This window comes from Condylostylus longicornis, unplaced genomic scaffold (assembly GCF_029603195.1).
Source record: "Condylostylus longicornis isolate FDR11 unplaced genomic scaffold, ASM2960319v2 ptg000077l, whole genome shotgun sequence".
NCBI classification, from domain to species: Eukaryota; Metazoa; Arthropoda; class Insecta; order Diptera; family Dolichopodidae; genus Condylostylus; species Condylostylus longicornis.
In genome coordinates this window covers 5,593,410-5,616,766 of record NW_026578045.1, presented here as the reverse complement: position 1 = coordinate 5,616,766, position 23,357 = coordinate 5,593,410, and the positions used below count along the sequence as shown (strand labels likewise).

Here is a 23,357-nt window from a genome sequence, read left to right as displayed (position 1 = left end):
TAAAATTATGAATTTTTCGGAAATTTTTTCTCATTTGATGAACTGATGAAATAATACTTTTGATTATTAAAGGCCACAAAAATAATATCCTTAATAATTCAGTTAATGATGCTTGAAGAGGTTTTTTTTTCCTGCTCTTATTTTTTTTTTTAAAAACAGTAAATATTTGACCTTTTTTCGCTCATTATTTTATTTTATTAAAAGAATAACCAAAAATATTACCAAAATTTTTGTAGTGGTTCTCTTGAAATAATTAAATAATTTCCCTTTTGGCTGTGTGAAAGGTTGAATTCTTCTTTGAGTTCTTTTAATTTCTAAAAAATTTTTAGAATTTAGAAGATATTTTTTATGGGAATTGTTATCAGTTGAAAATTATCAATTTTTTATATTCTTGAAATCTTTATTATTAAAGTAATAATGTAAATGTGTGTATATTGCGAATTTTATGCATATTTTGGCAAAATTGTCTTTATTATAAGATAAAATTGCTGTATAAAATCTTGAAGGTTCATCTAAAGAAAATGCTAATTAATATTCATATGATAAATATTAAAAAAATTTTCAAAATTTGTAGAAAAATATATTTTTTTTAAATATTAATTAGCGGTTCTGATAATTATACTATATGTTATTGTTAAAAGATTCAATATGTCAAAGGTCAGATGGAAAATCGACCCTTAAAGAATTATTGAAGAAATACAGGGTTTTTGAAGCAGTTTTTTTAAATTTCAATTATTATAATCTAGTATTCTTAATACGAAAAAGCATTGGTATTATATGAAAATTTTTGAAAGTCTTCAAAAATTCGGGTTCTCGGGCCAAACTGTAAGAGATAGAAGTTTTAAGCAAATTAAAGATTTCGTCACATAATGTCTAGTATGCTTAATATTGACAATCATTACATTCTTTCGCAGTTATACGGTATTAATACACAATTCAGCAATTACAATTCAATTGCTGAATTGTATTGTATTGAATCAACAATTGAATTATAATTGCTGAATTGTACAGCAATAAAGTACTACATTTTTAAAGTCACTAACTATATTGAACATTTTCTTTGACATTGACTAACCTAGAGTCTCTCACAGCTAATTTTTTCTTTTTAAATTAGGTAGTTTATCGTTTTCGGCTCTCCTTTTTGTGCAAAGCCGTTGAGAGAATTTACTAACAATTCTTGATCTATAAAATAACCACTTTTATCTAAATTGAATAAACTTTTGAAGAATTTCATTTAGCTCATTTAAGTAAAAATTAAAATATTAGAAAATTCATTATATACTCAGAATTTAATATTTATTTCAGTACATAATATTTTATTTTAAAAAAAAGAAAAATCAATGAATCAGTCTAGACTTTTTATATTACAAATCAACAATGTCACATTGTAATTTTAATTATAGAAAAAACAAATTCAATTTGATAATAAAAATTTGATAAAAAAATCTTGTAATCAAAATAGCATTTTTCTTTTTGTAAATTAATAGAAAAAAGAATTACTTTAAAAAAAAAAAATAACGCAAAATAATATGAAAAGTGCATTACAAAAATATTTTATATAATAATTTTAAAAAATATCCTATAAACGAAAGTTAATGTTGTCCAGCTAGAAAACTAAATTATATTTGGTATGTACCAAATAAACAGCTTCTCTACTGATCACAATTTCTATTTTAACCAGATGAGATGTAATAAGCATTCTCACAATAACACACAAAATCCAATATTACCAAAACCAATCACATTAACTACATGAAACAGTTAAGTATCCCACTATATTAAAATATTCCAAAGTAATTCTCAATTTTTTTTTGATTCATTCTCATTTTATACGATTGTATAAATTTTACGTTTGGAACATATTAATGAATCCGCTGACATTGGAATTGGAGTAATAATGTACCCCTATACAATTCAGCAATTATTACTTATAAGCTGAATTATGTAATTATGCAATATTATTGCAATTTCGTGTTATCAATTGTAAGCTTTACATTTCAAGTATATTAGTGAATACTATAACACGAAAATTAGAATAATACAATATACTTAACAGTGCAATTCAGCGATCCATATATTATAAGCTGAATTGTTTTAATAATGCGTTATTGTTTCAATTTCACTTTGAGGTATATTATAAACCTTCAAATTACGTTCAAGTCAATTTATAATTTTTTAAGTTAACTCAGAGAAAAATGATTTAGTTCAGCAGTGCAGTTAGATGATATTTTAATTGCTGAATAAGTCTAATGATCAAATAACAAAGCAAAATAGATTACATTATACTTGTTCCGTAAAAGTATTTAAAAACTTCGCAGGATACAATGTAGAAGTCGCAAATTTTAAATTTTTTATTAATTTGAAAATATTTTAGTTTCCGTTATCGTATGATTTACAATTGGGGCAACATTTAAATTTTTATATTTTATTTAAAATACATATAAAAATTATTTACTTACATAACTATTTTTATTTTTATTAAAAATAATTTTATTTAAATTTTTTTTTTACATAAATTCATAAAAGTTTCAGTTCCAATTTTTTTTTTTCTTTTTCCCTATAAAACAAAAAATAGCAAATTTTCCTCTACCCCATAACTTTTAATTTAAAAAAAAATTGAATTTCAAAGTTGGATTTTAATTTTTATTTTTCTATTCTCTGTTTTTGTGAGTATATGTGATCTCTATACATGTATGTGATGAGATGAGTTGATGAATTCAAAATGAAAAAAAAAAAACAAAAATGAAACCTAAAACATAAATTTTAAACAACACCGCAGGGACTAATGAAAAATATGTACCTAAAAAGTACCCACCTATTATCAATTTATGGAAACAGCAATATATAGAAAAAACAAAAAAAATAGTATAGAATCCAATAGAAAAAAAATTTTTTTGTTGAAAACTCTTTCATATACTTATACGAGATATATACGTATATCATGTACGTCTACCTTATGCATAAGTTATACGCTCTTCATATGCTACACTGTTCATAAATATTGTTTTACAAACATTCATCTTTCTAATAAAAACCTGAAATCTGTAAGGTTACCATCATAATCTAATGTTATTATACTAGCAAACTACTCATATATCCAATGCATATATATGTAACATATATGTACATATATCTGATATGACTTGAATTTTATACCGTTAGATTTCATTAAGTTATTGTTGTAAATTTTTGTATATATACATTTAGTGATGTTACAGTAGCTTTTAAATTAATGAACGAATCTCAAATACAGCGTACCCAATTTATTACCGAATACTTTCAAATTTGAAATAATTTTAAAATTGAAGTTTGGAAATTTTTGAATTAAAAGAGGGGCACTTAAATTTCAATGATAACAATTTCAATTATTTGAAGCGAATTTCTATTAAAAGAATTCGCTTATTTCTTAAAATAATAAAGAAATTCGGTAGAATTTTTAATTAAATCTTTATTTAATTTTTTGCCAACAGATATAGAAAAACTAGGGATTTTGACTTCGAACCATACTATTTTTATATTAATTAAAACCGTTCCTTTAATTTTCTTAGTTATTCTATATGGCTTCTACGTATATCATACTTCAAGGGCAGCTTAATTCGGATAGGGCAGCTAATTCTTTTGTAGTTGGATGGTTGGGTTCCAAGAAATCTGAAAAAAAAAAACTCAGGGAAAACTGCAAAAAATGAAATTGTATTTCTTGAGGCGGTGGCTTCTTCGTGATTGTGACTAGAAGCGTTATAAAAAAAAAAAGGTCATTAAAAATAGTAACAACAACTGAAAAATGCAACATTTCTTTGGTTTCCTAAAATCACATTGCCGATTCTATATTCATATAAATAAATTATGTCTAGATTGCATGAGTGTTTGCTGAGAGCGCCGACGAATAATGCAATAAAAATTTTCTCATTTCAATTTGAATGAGAAATTGTTCCTTTTGTTACTCTACGTCCTGGCAACTGAATAATTGCTTGCATTGTAAGCTCATAAGATACTCGAATTTGTCGATAAAATAGATCTCGAATGAGTTGATCAAATATAGATATTCAGTGATAAATCGAAGAATAATAGTCTTTACTCCCAATATTTTTTATATTGGGCGTATTTATAAAATTTTCAAATTGTCGAATTTGGACCGATAAAATTTATTAGTTCATTAACAAATAATTGATTTGTTCAACCAAGTAATTTTTATTAATTTTTATATTTAATGTCGGCATATTTCAGGTTTTATATAAACCCAAACACAGGATACACTCTACAAACTAACTTCAATTTGAACATTTGTCTCATTCTCCTATACTATACCAATATTTTTTTTGGTTTCATTTTGCAAAAGTATTAAAAAAAAAAAACAATATAAAATCTTTACAAATTACCATTATTCTTGTAACTATACCGACTGCCTCTATATACATATAGATATTATACATACACTTACATATGTAATTTTAAATCTTATACAATAGAATTCATTAGAGTCGAAATAAAGTTGGGTCAAACCAATGGTTTGTATTGTAGCACTTTTCCCTTCAACAAGTGAAAATTCTGCTTTTAAATACAGTCTATGTATAGCTATCACACTATTAAAATTATTTTCATTCATATACAAAACTATTTCTAGGGTTGCATATATTTAGGATGAACAATTTATGCAGTCTTTGAAATAAAGCAAAAATTAATATAAAGTGGGGTTAATATAATGCTCGATTTTAAGGGTTAATTGTGTGAGTTAAGAAAAATGATTATATTTTTTAATGTCATGGAATTTACCGTTTGCTTTTTGCGTTTATAGAAATTTGAAAAAGCTTGCGGTTTCGGAAATATAAGGTGTCAAAAATTCAAATTTTACAAAATTCAAGAGGCGATAACTTGAGAGGGGGTGGAGATGGGAAAAAATTTTCTTCTAACGAAATAAACTATTTGTTAATGTCTAAAAGCTCCTAAAATTTCAGGCTCTTACAGGCTGGGGTCTAGAAGAAAAACGACATAAAAACTTTTGGAAAAAAAGGACTTTAGATAACGGTAAATTTGAACGGCCATTTTGTTTTTCTAAAGTTTAACTATAGTATACTGCGCTAGGGGAAGTAAGCCGCTGCCTTTCTGCGTTTGCAGAATTTCAAAAATGCTTATGGTTTCTTTGCAGCAAATAGTTAAAAAAAGTCATTTTTAGGGTTTTGGGGGGGTATAGCTTCTAGAGGGGGGGAGATAGGTAAAAATTTTGTTCTACGAAAATAAGTTTCTAGTAAAGATCTATGCACATACAAAATTTCAGCTTTCTATCTTCAAGGGTGTAAAAGTTTTGTAAACAAAAAAAGTGTCCACGGACGGACGGACGGACGGACGGACGGACTGACGGACGGACGGACGGACGGACGGACGGACGGACGGACGGACGGACGGACGGACAGAGTGAAACTAATAAGCACTTTTTTCAAAAAATTTTTGGAAAAGTGCTAAAAAGGAAATTTATTTTCTCCCTATATACATTATACTTTTTGGGCAAATTGAAACAACAAGAATAATAGCAAAAGAAATTTTAAATTTCTCCCCACCCTCTCTTGCATCCTTCCTATATACTCTCTATTTAACTCTCAAATGTACCAATATAATAATATGGTTTTGTTTTTTATGGCTTTGTCTTTTTTATTGTCTCTACATAACTTAAAACATGTAGATTTCTAATGTTTTTTTTTTGCTGATTGTTGACTGCGTTATATGGAATATTCATTTACTCTTTCATTAATTCTCTTAAGGTTATCATCTCCATCTCTTTGTATCTATGTATATATATATGTATAATATAATAATATACACACCTGTATCTTTTCTAATATAATATTGTATATAGATTCACGATATATGATTGGTATCTTATGGGTTTATTACATTAGAAATAAATCCATTTTTATAGTATTGTTTTTGCGCAATTTCTGAATACACTATTATAATGGTGTATAGTTGAATATTATTATGATGTTGTAATATTAGAAAGAAGATTAAAAATTTTTAAGTTAAACGTTTCATACCTTAGGTATATATAACTGTATATATTGTAAATTGTTGATACATCCTTAGGGAAAATAAATTGGTTTGAGGCTTTAACATCAAAATTTGAAAAATTTTACAAATTAAAAGCAAAAAAGGTTTTTAAAATATTAATCAATTTTCTTAATAATATGCGAAATTTTAAGTAATGCACCTAAAAATACATAAAATTGCATTAATTGTGGTAAAATGATTGAATATTTAACAAATACTTATTTTATATTGTAACATTTTGCAAATGGCAGGACTATAATAACCATCTAGCATGTGACAATAACCATTAACCATGTGAAACAATTTAAAATGGTGTTTTGTTAAAGAGAAAACCGTTGTTATTTACAACCAGAAAAGGATTTACATTTGTTATTTTTAGTTTTTTAATGCTTTTACACTTAATCCGTTCTAGATTCTAGTCTTTAACTATAATTATTTTAAGGTATTTCGAGAAGATTTAACTCTTAAATATATTGAAAGTTGTCACGTTTCGAAAAGTATACATCAAAAAATTAAATAATTTTTTCTTATTCAACTATCACTACCTACTAACGACGATTTTTTTAGATGTGTGTCCAATATTTTTTTCAGAGGAGTGTCGTTTTTTAAATTGCTGTAGTTGCGCTACGTTATACTACCATAAATGATATTATTATTACATCAAACTCGTATGATCATAGACCACTAATTACCAAGAAAGTCTCCGAACAAAATTTGTATAATTATTCTAGATTATTTTGAAGTAAAAATGCTGTCGAATACGTCTGCCTTGTAAAGTGTTGCCATTAATAATAGAATTATTTATAAAAAACCTATTACGTTTTTTTGGATCTTTCCAAAATCATCTGATTCATATGAGCATAGAACCACTCATTTTCAAAATCTGTTTTTGAATTTTTGGGTATGGCAGTTCTTTTGCAGTCTTAATAAACAAATATGAATTGTGTTGCTCCATTATATGCGTTAACAAAGTATATAAGACTATTATCAAATTATTTTAGTGGTTGCAAGGCAATCATTGTAAGACCTCATATACAGCTACAACAAAACTTTGTCGAATTATTGTCGCTACTACTCGAACCAATACCTTTAATCAAGCCCTTTAATCCACTCAATTTTTGGAAATTGAGTTTGGCTTCTATGACGTGTTTTTAAATTATCGCTGTGACGAACTGAAAGATAAAGCTAAATCGACTCCAGAGAGTCCAGATCAAAAGTTCAATCCAGATCAAAATCATATACTTCTATCTATATTCCAGACATCTATTTCTTAACGTTACAAACAAACAGACCAATTCAATTAACAATGAAATTTTGTATTATCAACGTAAACCTATACTGCTTATATATATTGCTCAAACTCAAACTTTCATATCCTACAATCCAATAGTATATTTTCATGCCACCAACTCTAAACCTTTATTATGTGTGCATAAAGAAGCTGTTATTCTAATTCAGCAATTTGAACATTTTTAACCCAACGCAATTTTTGTGTATATAGTTCTTACTTATGTTAAACAATTATACAATCATTCCCTCTCATAGTCCTAACAGGCGTAGTCCTAAGTAGGATATTATATAATTCACAGCGTATTCATAGTTTTACTCAACCTAATAAGTTTATAATATAAGCAAACAATCAGCTTTATTTTTGAAAAATCTTCAATATAACGAAAAATGTTTGTTTTAATATTCCCGTTTTAAAGGATCAAAAGGAATATAGGTATATATGTATAGAAAATGAATGAGTAAAATTGAATTTTTCATTCAACATAACTAAAACTTAATAATCAATACAAGATTTATAATACAACATACACAATTAAGATATATATTTAACAATATACCTTAAAAATAGGCAATTTTCATTAAACTGATTTTGTGAAAAATCCTTAAAAATTGCCTATACACACAAATATTTCCATATAACAGCGCCATATTAAGCAAAAAAACCAATAACGTAAAATTTTTCAATTAATTAAAAGAACACAAACATTATACCAATATGTTAGGCATTCAGAAGTACATATACCTACATACATACATATAAGAGAAATTTTTAAAAATTTCCATATTTTCTCTAAACCTTAAGTAGAATTTGGAAAAAATAAACAATTAAAAACAGAAAAGTACAAAGCAAAAGCAAAAAGGACATACATAATTTATAAAATCATAAAATGAAAATTCAAAGAATGTTATCGTTTCTTTTTCTATTCCTCTATAATCTAAGTTTTGTCATTATAAAATTTATACATACACACACATGTCTGTTATATAAACATACTAAGGCTATATATGAAAGTATTGTGTTGTCATTGGAATGGACAATATTTAAAATGCGACACAATCATTTAAAAACTTAAATGAAAATTTAAGTATAAAAAAAAAGGAAACCACAAAAAAGAATTATCCTTTTGGAACGGTATTACAAGTGCGTTTAACGGATGAAAAACTCATAAAACTATTCATAAAATAGTTTTGTTTTTAGAAAAGTAAAGAAATTTTCAAAAATTAAAAGGATAAAAGGATAAGTTTTTAATAAACAATCAAATTGAAAGCATTTTTTGTTTTTTTTGTTTTCTTTAATAACAAAGAAATTTAATAATGATTTTATGTACATATATACTCGTATGTATATATGTATGTACACATATATGGGGGTATATAATGTTTCATTTTATTCACTCCTCTTTCATGAAAATTTCATAAACTTCAAATTTTTAATTATTGATGTATATTAAAAATCATTTACAAAACATATGAATAAAGATATTTCTATATATAGAGGCATGGGATCTATAACATATACTTTATATTCAGGTTGGAGTCAAAAAGTGCTCAAAATATAAAGGGCAATTTTTTCATCTTTCTCTATAAATTTATAAATATAGGTTGAGTTAATCTATTTTTATAATATTTTATTTTAATCCCTTTTTTAAGTGGAGTATGTGCACAGAATAGAAGCACACGTATAATATGTGATCGTTTAGTACGATTCCTATAATTAAAAATTATATATGCGCTAGTTATTCAAATTTTTCGTTTTTAACTAAAATCTATTGCTTTTCTAAATTCGTCTGATTGATCCGCCGAATTATAACAACTCGAAATTTCACTAATTTTCACAATTAACTCAATTTTTTTGAAATTTAATAATTAAATTAATTTTTTAAAATATTAAAAATTAGTTCGAGCTCTTTCTAACAATCTTATGTTTTAAATATTACTTTATGATTGTTATTATAAAAAATTAAAATTTTTTTAAAAGATATTTAATCTACACTCTGAGCATAATTTACTTGATTTAAAATTTTTGATTTTAGCAAGTTGTGTCCTGGCGAACTCCAGACAGTGATTTCTTCTTGTCTGACTTTTTCATAGGCGCGCTACGGATACGAATGCAAGCGTTAAGAATTTGAGCCGGTTTTTGAGTAGCTTGAAGTGATTCGAATGAAGAGTGGGAAAGGAGAGATCGGGCGGTACCACAACCCTTCGAGAAGCCGCGACAATCTAACCTAACCTCAACTAGTCATTAAAAAATTTTTTAAAATAATTATTAAAAAATCAAAAACAATAATATTTATTCAATATTTTTTTTTAAAATTAAAAAATTTTTTTAATTTCAAATGAAAATCCTTGATTACTCGCATGAGCCAAATATTGAATTGTCAGAAAACAAGTATAAAATTAGAATAATATTCGAACGCAAATTAAGTAAACGCCTCCTTCCATTAAAATGAAAACTCTCAATTACATTCATAGTCAAAAAAAAAAAAAAATTAATTTTTAATTAAAAATTATTAATTATAATTTTTGTTTTCTTCTTAATCTCATACATACTTTTGCTTCTGTATTATTAATTTTGACCTAATTTTGCAGTCTTTTCAAATTTTATGAAAGAAAATAAGAAATTTACAAAAAAAAAAACTTATTCGAATAAAAAATGTAGAGGGAAAAATTAATTTTTAGTTGTAGAAAAAGTCAAGGAAACAAAAATGTTTATTTTGTTTCTTTTTGCTGACTATAGAGGGAAAAAAAAGAACATAATTTTTTTATGTTTCCCGCCTTTAACTTGTCGGTGAAATTAGAAACAAATTTGAAAAGTTGTTCAAAAAAAAAAATTTTTTTTTTTTTAATTTTTTAATTATTTTTATAATTTTTTTTTTTTTTTTGGCTATTCATATTAAATTTACCTTAGCGTAACGTATTTGAAGGTAAGATGCGGAGGTAAACTATAATTTTTTTTTTTTTGGCGATGATAGATTCATGGACTTGTGGGCAGAATTTGTTATTATTAATTTATTTTTTTTTTCCTTACTTTCGTTTTGTTTTTGAAAATTTTGAAAAAAAAAATTCAAGTCTAATAATTTGATGTATGTACGTATGGTGATAAAATGATAATGCAAGAAAATTAAAAATTACAAATATAAATTAAATATGCTTATACACCTGTATATTATATGTGTATATTAAGTATTCAATACATACGCAGTAAAATTATAATTCTTATGTATAATTGAAATATACACATATTATGTATGGGTTCATATATTGGCTATTGATATATGATGATCGAAAAGAAATCTATGAATGAGTTTATCTCAACAGGATATCTTGACAAATTTTCAATTTAATATACTTACACAATTTTATAAGCTTATAAGAAGATCAAATTATGTACAAGGTGATGTTTAATTATTCATTCAATACAAAAATTTGTAAACAATTATTAGTTCAAAAATTCTTCGAGACATGCAATTTTTATAAACAAAATTCAAGTAGAAAATCGCGACACCTTCTGCGTTATTTACATAATTAGTTCTAAGGAATTAGTAACTAATAACAGATTGCATTACTCCAGAGAAAAATTAGCTTTAAATTTCGTCTACTAGTTACAATGTGGTAAAACAGATTGGATAAATTAAATTTGATTTGGCATTACTTGGAAATAGTGAAATAAGTGCTTAATAAGCACTCAACCCAAAACATCACTCCGTGGAAAACCTCTTGGTTCAAAAGTTATAGCAAATTTTTTCGAATCCTAAATCCTTGTTATACTAAAATAGTAAGCCAAGGGTATTGTTGGAAAGGTATCGACGGCAATTACAATTTTTGCTCCAAAAGATATTTGGAAATTATAGTCCTGCAAGGTACTAGGTCCCGAAAATTTGATTTAGAAAAAAAATATGTAAAAAAAAAAAACAGTTTTATTCACAATACAGATTGTGTAACTGATATTTTCAGTAAATTTTGGAAAAAAATTTATCTGGAGGTTACTCGAAACCACGGGCCAATCCTTTAGTTTTTCGGAAATCTGAAATTTGAACAAAAATTTTATAATTATGAATGGTATCAAAAGAAAGATCTTACCATGTTCCAGAAGTTTTTTAAAATTCTTAAATAAATTAATAAACAAATAATGCCACCTTCTTTTATCTAAGATCGCAGTAATTCATGGAAGCTAGTTAGTTGAATATATTTAAAATTTGGAATTAAAGTTAGGTAATTTTCACATAAGAAAACACAAAAATATCATTTACACCACCATTTCTCTTATTATTTCCGACAAAGTAATGTTGCATGGAATTAATATTTACAATTTATAGAAACCCGTAGTAATGAACGGTAGCTAAAACGGGTATGATATTATTGGCTATTACTATTTACATTGTAATTTGGAAATTCTTCAAGTTCCCTTCCCAGTTTCCTCTTCAGTGGTTTTCTAACTTTTCTCTAATTTAAATGCTTCACATTGCGGTTTTTGATCTTAGTTCTTATTCTACAAAAATAATTTTTATTAATACTTCTTTCTGTGATTTCTCATACCCGACTATTGAGTTTAATTAGAATATTTTAATCAAATTTTAGGCATCCTGTTCAATTTTACTAAAAAAATTCATACACAATTGATATTTTTAAAGAATTGTGTATGAAAATTATAAAAAAAAAAATAAAAGTAGAAATTTTTTTTCAATTTTCAGAAAAATTCCAGCTGTGATCTCAACTTGTAAAAAGTCTCATTTAACGTAATATTTTTTTTTTGTAAAGATTATCAATTTAGATATTCCCACGATTAAAAGCTACGTATATACACAATTTTTTCGTATTCACATACAAAAGTTATTAAAATCAAGTTATAATGAAGACCATGACTGCAATAAATATTGTAGAAATTCAATGATAGTAAGTAAATGCTAATGTTAATGATTGAAATTCAATGGTTTGGGGGAGGGGGGAAGTTCTAAAATTATTATTCGCGCCATTTATTCAAAAATAAAGTCATTTGAATCTGTGGAAATCAATATTGTGTAGGTTTTTTTTTTACCTTTTTGAAATTATGAATGAAAATTATATGCTTTTTTTGTGACTGTATTCAAAACGTTTAGTAAGAAGACATGAAGTTTTTTTTTCTTTTAAACTCTGTCTGTTTTTATAGGGGGAAAATATATCGACAGGTGATTTCAGGTTCTATATAAAAAAAAATACAGAATTCAAAATCATTAATGTTTTCTATTTTATAAAATATTGTAATATTTAATTGATAATAATTTGCTTTGGGAATTAAAAGGAAAAATTTAATTTGTAGGTGGAATGACAAAAAAAAAGAAATAAGAGTAAAATTTGGAAATGTTTTGGAAAATAAAAAAAAAAATGTTTGAACTAGAGCAAAATTCATTATAATAATTAAATTCTCATTAATGAATAAATCGCATAAAGCTATGACTTTGTTATTAATTCAATAACGAAGGGTTCGGCAGATTTATCCCTCTCCCCCCGTATATACATTAATTAAACTCTGGTTCAATTCACTTTTTCTTGAAAATCCAACCCATATAATCATGTAGGAACTTTATATATTTCATCAAACCTGCTGGAGGACTATGCTGTTGATTTCCATCTCATTTCATCGGTAACAGAGCCACAATTCTGCTTTTATTATTTTAGTCGTCATTATTGATTTTGGCAGTCTTTCTTCTGGCATTCTATAAATATGCCCGGCTCACTTGATTCCTTGAGTATTTGACAAAGCGTACAATATCTTAACCCCTAATTAGATTAAAAAGTTCTGCATTTGACCTTATGTAGTAGTTTCCAACATCATCCTGCTTTGGTAAATAAATTTTCCTTAGAATTTTTTTTTCAAAAATGCGTAACAAATTTTCATTTACCATAGTGAGCGTCCATATCTGCCCACCATAGATCCGCCTAATTACCGATCACATAAATTGCAATATTGAGAACCTAAGAACATAAAATATACTAAAAAATTAAATTTTGCTGCATATTTAATTCATAATATTCAAGATATTTTATTTAAAATAAAAATATTAAAATTTTTTTTATTTTATTTACAGACTGTCGAAGAAACACCTGAAGTGACTGTAAGTATATGTTTACAATAGACTTATATAAATAAATTTTTCAAAATTTTAATATTAAATAACAACATTATGTTTACAAATAATTTAATTTTCAATAAACAAATATTTAACATTTTTTTTACTCTATTTTCTATACCTTGTAATAATTTAAATTATTACAATTTTCATTATATTCATATATGCATCTGAAACAATGAACTCAATATTGCCACATATACATGTACATATAAAAGCTTGCACATCCAAAAGCAAAAGAATGGCTTGTATCAGCTGCAAAAGCAAATTATCAAGAATTAGCAAAATTACTTGCTGATCATCCAGAATTAGTACGTTTACAGGTAAGTGTTATGTTAAAATTTATATTTTATTTGTTTTACAAATTATTAAATAATAATAATTTTTTATATATATATATATATATATATAAAATATTCTTGTTACATTCATTAACACATGGTCTTACATAATAATAATGTATAAAGAAAAAGGAACCATATAAGAAGTCATTTTTCTTTTTTAACTTTTTACCGACCGTATTGTGTAAACAATAGGTAGGTTATGTGATGGCAACAAATTTTGCATATCGAGTTTTCGGTGGAAATGCACTTCTCCTTAGTAGGGAAGTGTAAATAAACTATTTTTAGCAACCTGTCGGTCTGTGTGCTCGCGTGTATCTCAAGTTCTGCTGAACCGATTTTGATGAAATTTTATATGTAAGTTTATTTCCACCATGGCACGGATTGATTAACTTTTGGGATATATCAGGCCTCGGGAACGGCATATTTTAGCGGGCCTGTTTTACATTTTTGAACATTTTGAAGAAAATATTCAACCGATTTACTTGAAATTTCATATATAAACTTTGCTCGACCGTCCGTAAAAATTCTTAACTTTTGGAAGAAATCAGGAATCAGCTATTGGGCGTTTACTACGGGCCAAATATACATTTTTGCGTATATAAAGAGAAATAATCGACCGATTTCAATGAAATTTAATATTTAAATTCTTCGTGTTAAGGCAACGAACATATAAATTTTTTGAAAGGATCAGGGTTCAGAAACTGATCTGAGGCCCGATTTTATAATTTTTGCCATACCTACGCAACGAATTAATGGAATTTCTTGAAATTTGATATTTGAGTTCTAGTTGTTACAGAAACTAACTGGAGAGCATTTCATGGAATTCGGGTAACACAAAGCGAAACTCTACTAAGAGCCAAATTTACATTTTTCTCGGTATGTCAACTATAAGCTTACTAATGTCCTAAAAATTGGAAAGAAGTATTTCACAGACATTTTTATAATATTCTGTAACACTTTCATTTAACTAGACAATACACATTGCGGTCGGTTATGTGCTGACCACACCAGGTTTTTTTTTGTTGTCTATTGAAATTTCATGTTTAATAATTAAAAATACTGGAATTATGTTAAACCGACACCATTATTATTACATAGTGTATTTCATCCTATTATAAAAGTATATAGTAAATATGTGAACATAAGTATATTTACAAAATAATAATATTTATGTTGCATATACATAAGTACATGCATATGTGCATTCTATTGCATAATATTTGCCTAATAATTTTTTTTATATTTGAGTATTTTAAGTAATATTTTGTATACATTTTATTTTTTTCTATAATAACCACATCTGCATTATATAAAAAATATTCTTCTTCATTTTTCTAAAAACACATTTTATCACAAGGAAACTGGTATATAATAACCCAGTCGGATTTTAAAGGGCATTATCAAATAATTTGACAAGTTTTTTATTATGATCTTAAAGAAGTTTTCTAATTTCCATAATATCCATATAAATGACGAACTTCCTCTACCACCAACGCTAATTTCTACAAGTTCGAAGCACGCAAAATGTATTCTCCCACACACACAAGCTGCTTTCGTATCAAACGTATTCTACCATCTAAGAATGTTCGTTTAATTGCAAAATCTAAAACAAACGAATCCCAGCTAAATGAATTTTCAATTTTTGAAAATGATTTTTAAAATGAGATTTATAGACTATTTAACAATGCTCAATAACGGAACCCACGGCTGACCCCGTCTATCTTTTACTGAATCTCAAAAGCTAAAATGAATATTTGCGAAACGAACCAGAATTTAATAGGGTGGTTTGCCTCACTCATGGTGTGTCATTCCATCGTGGATCTGTCATGTATTGATTTCTTAATTTAATATATATGCAGTATTTTCATCTTATACACACGTCGCTGTAATTTAAATTATTAGCATGCATTTGAAAACGAAATTTCAGTCGAATTCAACCATTTATCAAGCGAATCCAAGAACGTCGTTTAAGCATCGAACATAGAATATGATATGAGCCAGGTACGAGTATTTAATATATGTACTTATTTTATGAAGAGCGAATTCCTTGATTGTTTGCTTTGTCAATTCCCATTTGTTTTCCCTCTCCGTTTCATTTTCTAAAAATTCAAAGAGAAAATTAAAGAAACTCATGTGAAAGAGGAAATGACATGAAGATTATAATTTTATAGACAACTTACACCAGTAGCGCTGAACTGCCCTAAGTGCTCTTGCACTTCTATCATGAAATACAACAATAATCCATTAAGAATAAGCCCAAACATTGCAAATCAATTCAAATTTTGATATCAATAATTTTATCTCAAAAATCTGACTGGGTTTCTAAATTACTTTTCACATTTTAACAAAAAAAAATCATTTACAAGGCATAATAAGTACTTACAACAAAAAAAATTCAAGTAAAAAAAAAGAATCAGATACACTCATAAATCATCAAGTTTTTACACCCATAATCTTCTATTTGGTTAATAATAATTGAAACAACTGTCCAACAACTTCTTAAAAGCAAAAATCTAAATAAACAAATAATATGGGCAAAAATTTTACGAACTATTCTAAAGAAGACAACAAAAAAAAATGTTTTTATTGAACACTTGTAAAACAAATTAAGAATAAGTTTGACTATCTCACATCAAAAGCAATTTAAAATCTAATATAAAAATATTTTTGTTTACGTTTCTTCTTCATATAGCTTCAATTTACATCTCTCATACTCTTATACACATTGAATGATAAGGATACCTTTCCTGAACATATTATCCTTACGGTATCTCTTTCTCTCTCAATTTTCTTAAGTGCATTTCTTAATAGCATTTGTGTTGTAATACACAAACTCTTAGGTATGCATTGTTTTCCATTTGTATTTGTAAAGAACATTAAGTAGATATAGATTGTGCACTTTAAAAACAAAAAAAAAAAATAAGAAAAATACTTAAGGACTTAAAAATTTCTTGGAAATTTTGTCGTGAAAAATTGAACTCTAATTTGAAATTTATCCGGTTAGTATCAAATTTCAAGTAAAAAATATAAAAAGAGAAAAAATAAATTTTAAGAGAAAATTTTACGAAAAAAAAATCAAACAGCTCTTTTTTAGAAATAAAGAACGTGTAAGGAGTAATTGTCAGTTTTAAAGACCAATGGAATATTATTGTTGATTAAATAATAATTTTTTGCCCTGTTACAAATTTTTTGATGTTAAGATACTCAATACATTGACACCACAATAAAATTTTAAGAAAAAAAGATTTTAGTGCCTTTCAAGATAAAAGCCAAAACCGAATATTAGAGGGCCAAATATTTGAATGAAAGCTGATTGCTTTACTTATTGGTATATTAAAAGAGAATAGGCAAAACGTGGAGGAAAATCTTCCTACATCTGCCTGATAAAGAATGATAGAACGCCAATTGATCGAACATGTTACGATGACACACTTTTATTTAAGTTGTGCGTAGAATCGGAATTTTTTATTCCATCCGAATTTTCGGAGCTTAAAATAAAAATATAAAAATATAAATATTTCGTTAAAATATCGCAATATGTCAGTCAGCGGCTTCACTCTTTTTCCGAAATATTTCATTTAAATTCGATTTCGTTGACAAATTGCAAATGATTTGACTAGCCTCAAATGTTGATTTACTTTTTTAACTGAGTAGTCCTGGTCGGAGCTCGGAACTTTGCAGGACAAATATATTATGTGGAAAATATAATGCAAAATTACTAAGCATACCACTCTTCAGCAAAGAACTCAAAAATACTTTAATATACGCTCAGTGTACAACGTCACAACATAGCATAACTCATACTGGTATATACGATTCAAACTTTTCCTTCTAATAAATTTCCAAAATCTAATTCAGTATTCTTGGAGTGAACTGCTACTATTTCACAAACATCTTCCCAAAATCAATTCTACACTCTATCACTTATATGTATAACTAATTTATATTATACACAAAAATTTTTTCTGGTTTAAATTTAAGTGTCATGTTTATAAACATCTTAAAATTGCATATACAAATAATTGAATCTTTAAGGATCATTTGATTAGCATTCATCGATTTCTTGTAAATTTTGTTAAAAATTCGTTCTTTATTTAAGTGTTTTTTTTTTGTGCTGGAATATTTTAAATTTGATACAGAATTCAATTGAACGGTTCTTTTTTTTTTTGTTGTGTCTGAAGGGTGGAATAAGTAAAACGACACTTTGTCTAAGAAAGATGAGACTTTTAAAATTATTAATGGCGCCATGCCACTAACATGCATTTTTTTTTTGTCTCTAATTTTTCAAAAAATCTAAATCAAAATAAATTCTTGGTGTGTCTATACTTTACGCGATATTTTCAGATACAAAATGCTCAGTTTTTTTTGGAAAACATTCAAATTTAAAGATCAAAAGGTCCTTTTCTATCTCTTGTTTTTTATTCAAATTTCATGTTAACAATTAAAGAAGGTTACTTAAAATTGAATGAATTTTAAAGATTTAGGTTTAAGGTTGAATGATATTTTAAAGATCGTAAATAATTTTTATTTAAAAAACATTATTTAGAGAAAATATTTCCTTTTTTTGTCAATTATATGCTTTAGTTTTTAAAATCTGTTAATAGATTGCTTGTTAATTTTTAATTTTTTCAGTATAAAATTAAAGGGAAATTTATGATCTATATTCGAATTTGTTTTCAATGATTTCTTATTCAAAACAAGCTTCTCTATTATTGGGCCTCTAGTACTAATTTTAACTTTATCTGGTATATTTGCGTTCATAGTCACACTGTAATTTTGTCAAGTAGGAATAAACAGGTTCTAAAATCTTTCCTCTTAAATAAAGCCATATCAACACAATATTGAAAATACAATTAAAATGAAATTTATTCTTCATTGCTGCAAAAAATACGGACGGACTACTTAATAGCTAAGATGGCTGCTTAATTTTCTTCATTAAGAATATAATTAAATTGGCAGTAATTAAAATTGCCTCAAATTATAAAATAAAAATAATATTTTTTATATTGCGCAGTTTTTTTTTAACCCTATACAGTACAAAACATTGCATTATGGTATTGGTTGTATGTTGTTTCCAAAATTTAGCAGTAATTACATGAAAATTGTAAATGTGTTCATTTAATTAGTAATTTTTTAAATGAATTTACATTCCTATATAGTTAACATGGTATACATACATTAATATTAAGTTATTAAATTAATATTTATTAATTACAGTGCAGGAATTTTATGAAAAACCTCTGGTTAAACTACTCTCTCTGTTTTAAATACTTAAGTGTCTATTCTTCATTCTCATGATATTGTAAATTTTAGTACAATTTACTAAGTATAAAATCATCACACACTATAGACATACTTAACAGAACGGAACAGAAAAAAAACTTAAAAATTGCCGGTGAGAATTTCAATAAACTTTTGACAACATGTTGTTAAACAAATTAATTTTTTTTTTGTCTCAATAAAATAACTGTTCCTATTTCTCTCTCTGTGTATGATATCCAATTTTTTTTCAATAAATTTAAAGATAATATTAAGTATGTCTGTAAGAATATGTGTATATGATACTAAATTATATAATGCACGCGAAATATTTAATAATTTTATTTAAACAAATCTATAACCACTTGGGATGATTTTATGTTCTGTTATACATACACATTATATAATATACGAGTATTACACATATTAAACATGTTTTTCATACATGTTTATCATACATGTATGGTATGATATATAAAGATGTATGTATAAATAAATATTTATAATAAAGATCAAATGATATGGAAAATTGACTTAAACCTCATTTAAATTAATGGGATATTTAAATTTTAACCCCTTTGTTTTTTTTTTTATAAATTTTATAAAATATTATGCAAAAAACCAGAAAAACAAAACACAAGATGGAAAAATGCAAATTTTTCATGAATATTCATAAAATCCAAGAATTTTAATTTTGCAAGAGAAAAGTTTTTATTATAATATTATAGAATATGTATGTATATATGTATGCATATTATAACTACGAGTGTACGCGTATATCAATATATAATGAGGTTATTGACAAAAACGTCATTTTTCTTTTAAAATATTGGTTTATTATAGGGAAGATTCTCATATTATGATTGGAGTCGAATATTTTTTTTTTAATTTAATTTTATATTTTTTATTAAATTTCTCTACTTAATGAAATTTTGAATGATCAATGCATTATAAAATGAAAACTAAAACATTTTAGAGTGACGATATACTGAAAATAATTTATACAAATAAATGTTTGCTAGAATTTTTGCATATATCTAAAAAATTGTTTAACTACACTCATTTGATAATTTTTAATTAATATCTAAAATGCTAATTACCCAATTTGCCTTCTTCAATCAATTAAATTCCTGATCATAATGTTATTAATTTTCAAAATTGTTTTCTGCAGTTGTGAGTTTGTAGTACTGAATAAGAAACTTGTGGTATAAAACAAATCGGCATTTTGACTTTAATTTCACATTATTTAAACTTGTGAATTCAAAAATCAATTTATTTTTAGAAGTATGCCACGAAAGTTCAATATTGAATTTTTTCTCTCAAGATAAATCGAACGCAACTTCGAAACGAATTAATACAATATTGAATAATTTTGCCGAAGGGGGTTTTCAAAAAATATCGAACGACATATTTTTATTTTAAATGGCTGTAAATCACATATATACGGGGTGAGCCAGTTCTGATGAGAACGCTCGGCGATTATTCTTTACAAAAAAAAATAAACGAATGAAAGAAATTTGGGACTCGGACGTCTAGGGGTAGTTTTGGAGGGTTAAAAAAAAATCAGATTGAAAAAATTTTGTCTCATGAATATCAATGTTCGAAGTTGTTGAATCTAGAACTATGAGTTGTTCAGAAGCTCAATTTTTTCTCAATTGAGAGGCTTACATAACAATATGTCGATTATTTGGTATCGGACTTGCCGTTTTCATGTTATAATTATGCAAAACATAAAATTTTTGGCTGGAAAATCGGAACATTTTTCATTCGAAGCGACACATAATTTTCATGTTATGTATGGTAAAGTTGTAGAAGATGATCAGTGTCCCGAATATCTATATATGAGAGTTACAGAGGAAACTTTGTTTATATTTATCTAAAATTATATAACTGTAATATGGTCTATGGAACTCTACCAATTAATTTTCATATAAATTGCAGAATCATTTTTAGGTTATATTCATATTATTTTTCTTAACATTTTTTTAATAATCACTTATCCCAAAATGTCAAACCCCTATATGTACCTAATATTACATATTTATACGTTATATTATAAGCATTCGTTTTTAACTTACATAGAACAAGAATATTAACTATTATATACATGAAACTAGTAATATTAATAATAATAATAATAATAATAATAATTATGCTAAATAATGAAAGTATATAAAAAACTAAAGACGACTAAAAACTTTTTATTTAATAACTTTTAACATTGTTTTACCATGTTGTTTTAAAAATAACAAAACTAAAAGAATAAACAAGTAAAAATTATTAATTTTTTAGATCCACCTTCTAGCATGTCAAAGTCTTGTTTTCATACCGCTTTAACAAGCCTTTCTACAGGTAATATAACAAGGTAATACTTATTACTTTTTTTTTTTTAAAAAAAAGAGAGAAAACAAAATTTTTAATGTTATAGTTAAACATAAATGAAAACAAGTGAATTAAGTTAAGAATATTGCAAAGTAGTTATCCCGCCTCCCTTCAGGCTTCTTACCCTTTACATTTACCTCTATTGTCCTTATTTTACTTATACCTTGGTGAATTCAAATTTGTATATTAAAAAATAAAAAAAAACTACCCGCATCAATATCCAATTTAAAAGTTATACCAGAAGTATGTAAAATTACGACAGGAGGACGGATAATTTCATTTACGAGTATTAAAATAGAGTTTATGTTCTGCTGATTTGATTTGGATTTTTTTTTCTATTTCTCTTCTACGCTAAACTTCTCTCACTCTTATATGTTCTAGTATATACTGTCGTCTCATTATCCTTTTTTTTTGCAATTTTGTATTTATTTATATTAAGAATTATTTTCACTTCTTTTTAATTTAAGCTATCGTGGTAAAATGACGGTTAGTGGTGGGTTTGTAACATTATAATTTTTTTTTTTGTTTTGAATTTTTTTTTGCTCTTGCTCTTTCGTTATTCCGTTGTAAATAGAAATTACTATTTAAAACTCCTGAAAATATGCACAATACGAGTATAAATAGATTTATACGTATTTGTAAATCTGCGGTAATAAGTAAAAAGTTCATAAGTCAAATTCGGATTCTCCATAATTTTTTAAATTATAATCAGTTAAAATTTGATTGACTGTCTAACTTATTAGATACGTGACTACGGGTGTTTAAAAAGTTACGGTATTTTTCTCTTTTTTGTTCGGCTCGTTCCTTTCTTTGGACTGTCAATATCTGCCATTAGAGTCAGATCTGCCAATCTGTTTGAGCAGGAATCGAATCTTTGCTGGAAGGTTACTTAGGCATGTCGTCATGTAAAGTTGTACTTTCCCTTCCCTCAGTGAAGTTCTCCTTAGAGCTGCTAAGGATGGATCGAAATCGGTCCGTGCTATTATTGGCTTCTTCACTGGTCATTGTCGGACGAAATATGACTTGTTTGAGCAGGAATCGAATCTTTGCTGGAAGGTTACTTAGGCATGTCGTCATGTAAAGTTGTACTTTCCCTTCCCTCAGTGAAGTTCTCCTTAGAGCTGCTAAGGATGGATCTAAATCGGTCCGTGCTATTATTGGCTTCTTCACTGGTCATTGTCGGACGAAATATGACTTGCATAAATTGAGCAAATCAAACTCCATTTTGTGTAAATTCTGCCGGAACGACGAGGAGACGGCCGTACATATTCTGTGTGACTGTCCCGCTTTGGCTATCAAGAGGTGCAGATGATTTTGGCAGGGTTTCCTAAATGTTGGTCAGCTCACGTCTAACTCCCTGGTGAATATTTCCGAGTATTTACTTGAAAAAGAAGTAGTTCACAATAAGGCATGGCTCGCTATATCGGCAATCTACAATTTACAGTATTTTCCAAAATCAAATGAAATTGAACTCAATAAAAATTGGTCATTAAAAATTAACCAGAGGTATAGTTTCGACTTTACGGAGAGATGTATGGAGAGATTACGATTTGGTTAAGAACTTAAATTCCTGCCTTGAACTCAAATTATTCGAATTTTAAGTTTTTCGAACTTAGACAGTTTTTCATTGAAACCACAGATACTACAACTAGCAAGAGCACTTTGAGAATATAACTATAAAATAACAAGAAGTAAAATTCATAAATTGGATTATTGTAAGCAAGTAGAGTAGCAGTTTAGAAATTAAGTTAGTTTTACATTATTTAAAGAGGAGCGGGTTGATGGGGTATATCAACATTCATATTTTAAGTATACATATAATATGTACAGATATGAAAGTAACTATATAACATTTAAATAATAATTTTGAACTTTAACTTGTTTGACAAGTGTTATTATAATCCTCTTAAAAAATACAATCAGAAAAAAAGGAAAT

At 26.5% G+C, this 23,357-nt stretch overlaps 1 protein-coding gene across 1 annotated transcript in view; it reads left to right on the top strand.

Moving 5' to 3' along the window:
* Positions 1–23,357, top strand: part of LOC129612760 (ankyrin repeat domain-containing protein SOWAHB-like) — a 67,985-nt gene that overhangs the window by 28,319 nt on the left and 16,309 nt on the right. Inside the window, exons 3-4 of the mRNA XM_055526520.1 lie at positions 13,395–13,421; positions 13,655–13,759. Coding sequence (XP_055382495.1) covers positions 13,395–13,421; positions 13,655–13,759 — 132 coding nt within the window. The remainder of the gene's footprint in view (positions 1–13,394; positions 13,422–13,654; positions 13,760–23,357) is intronic.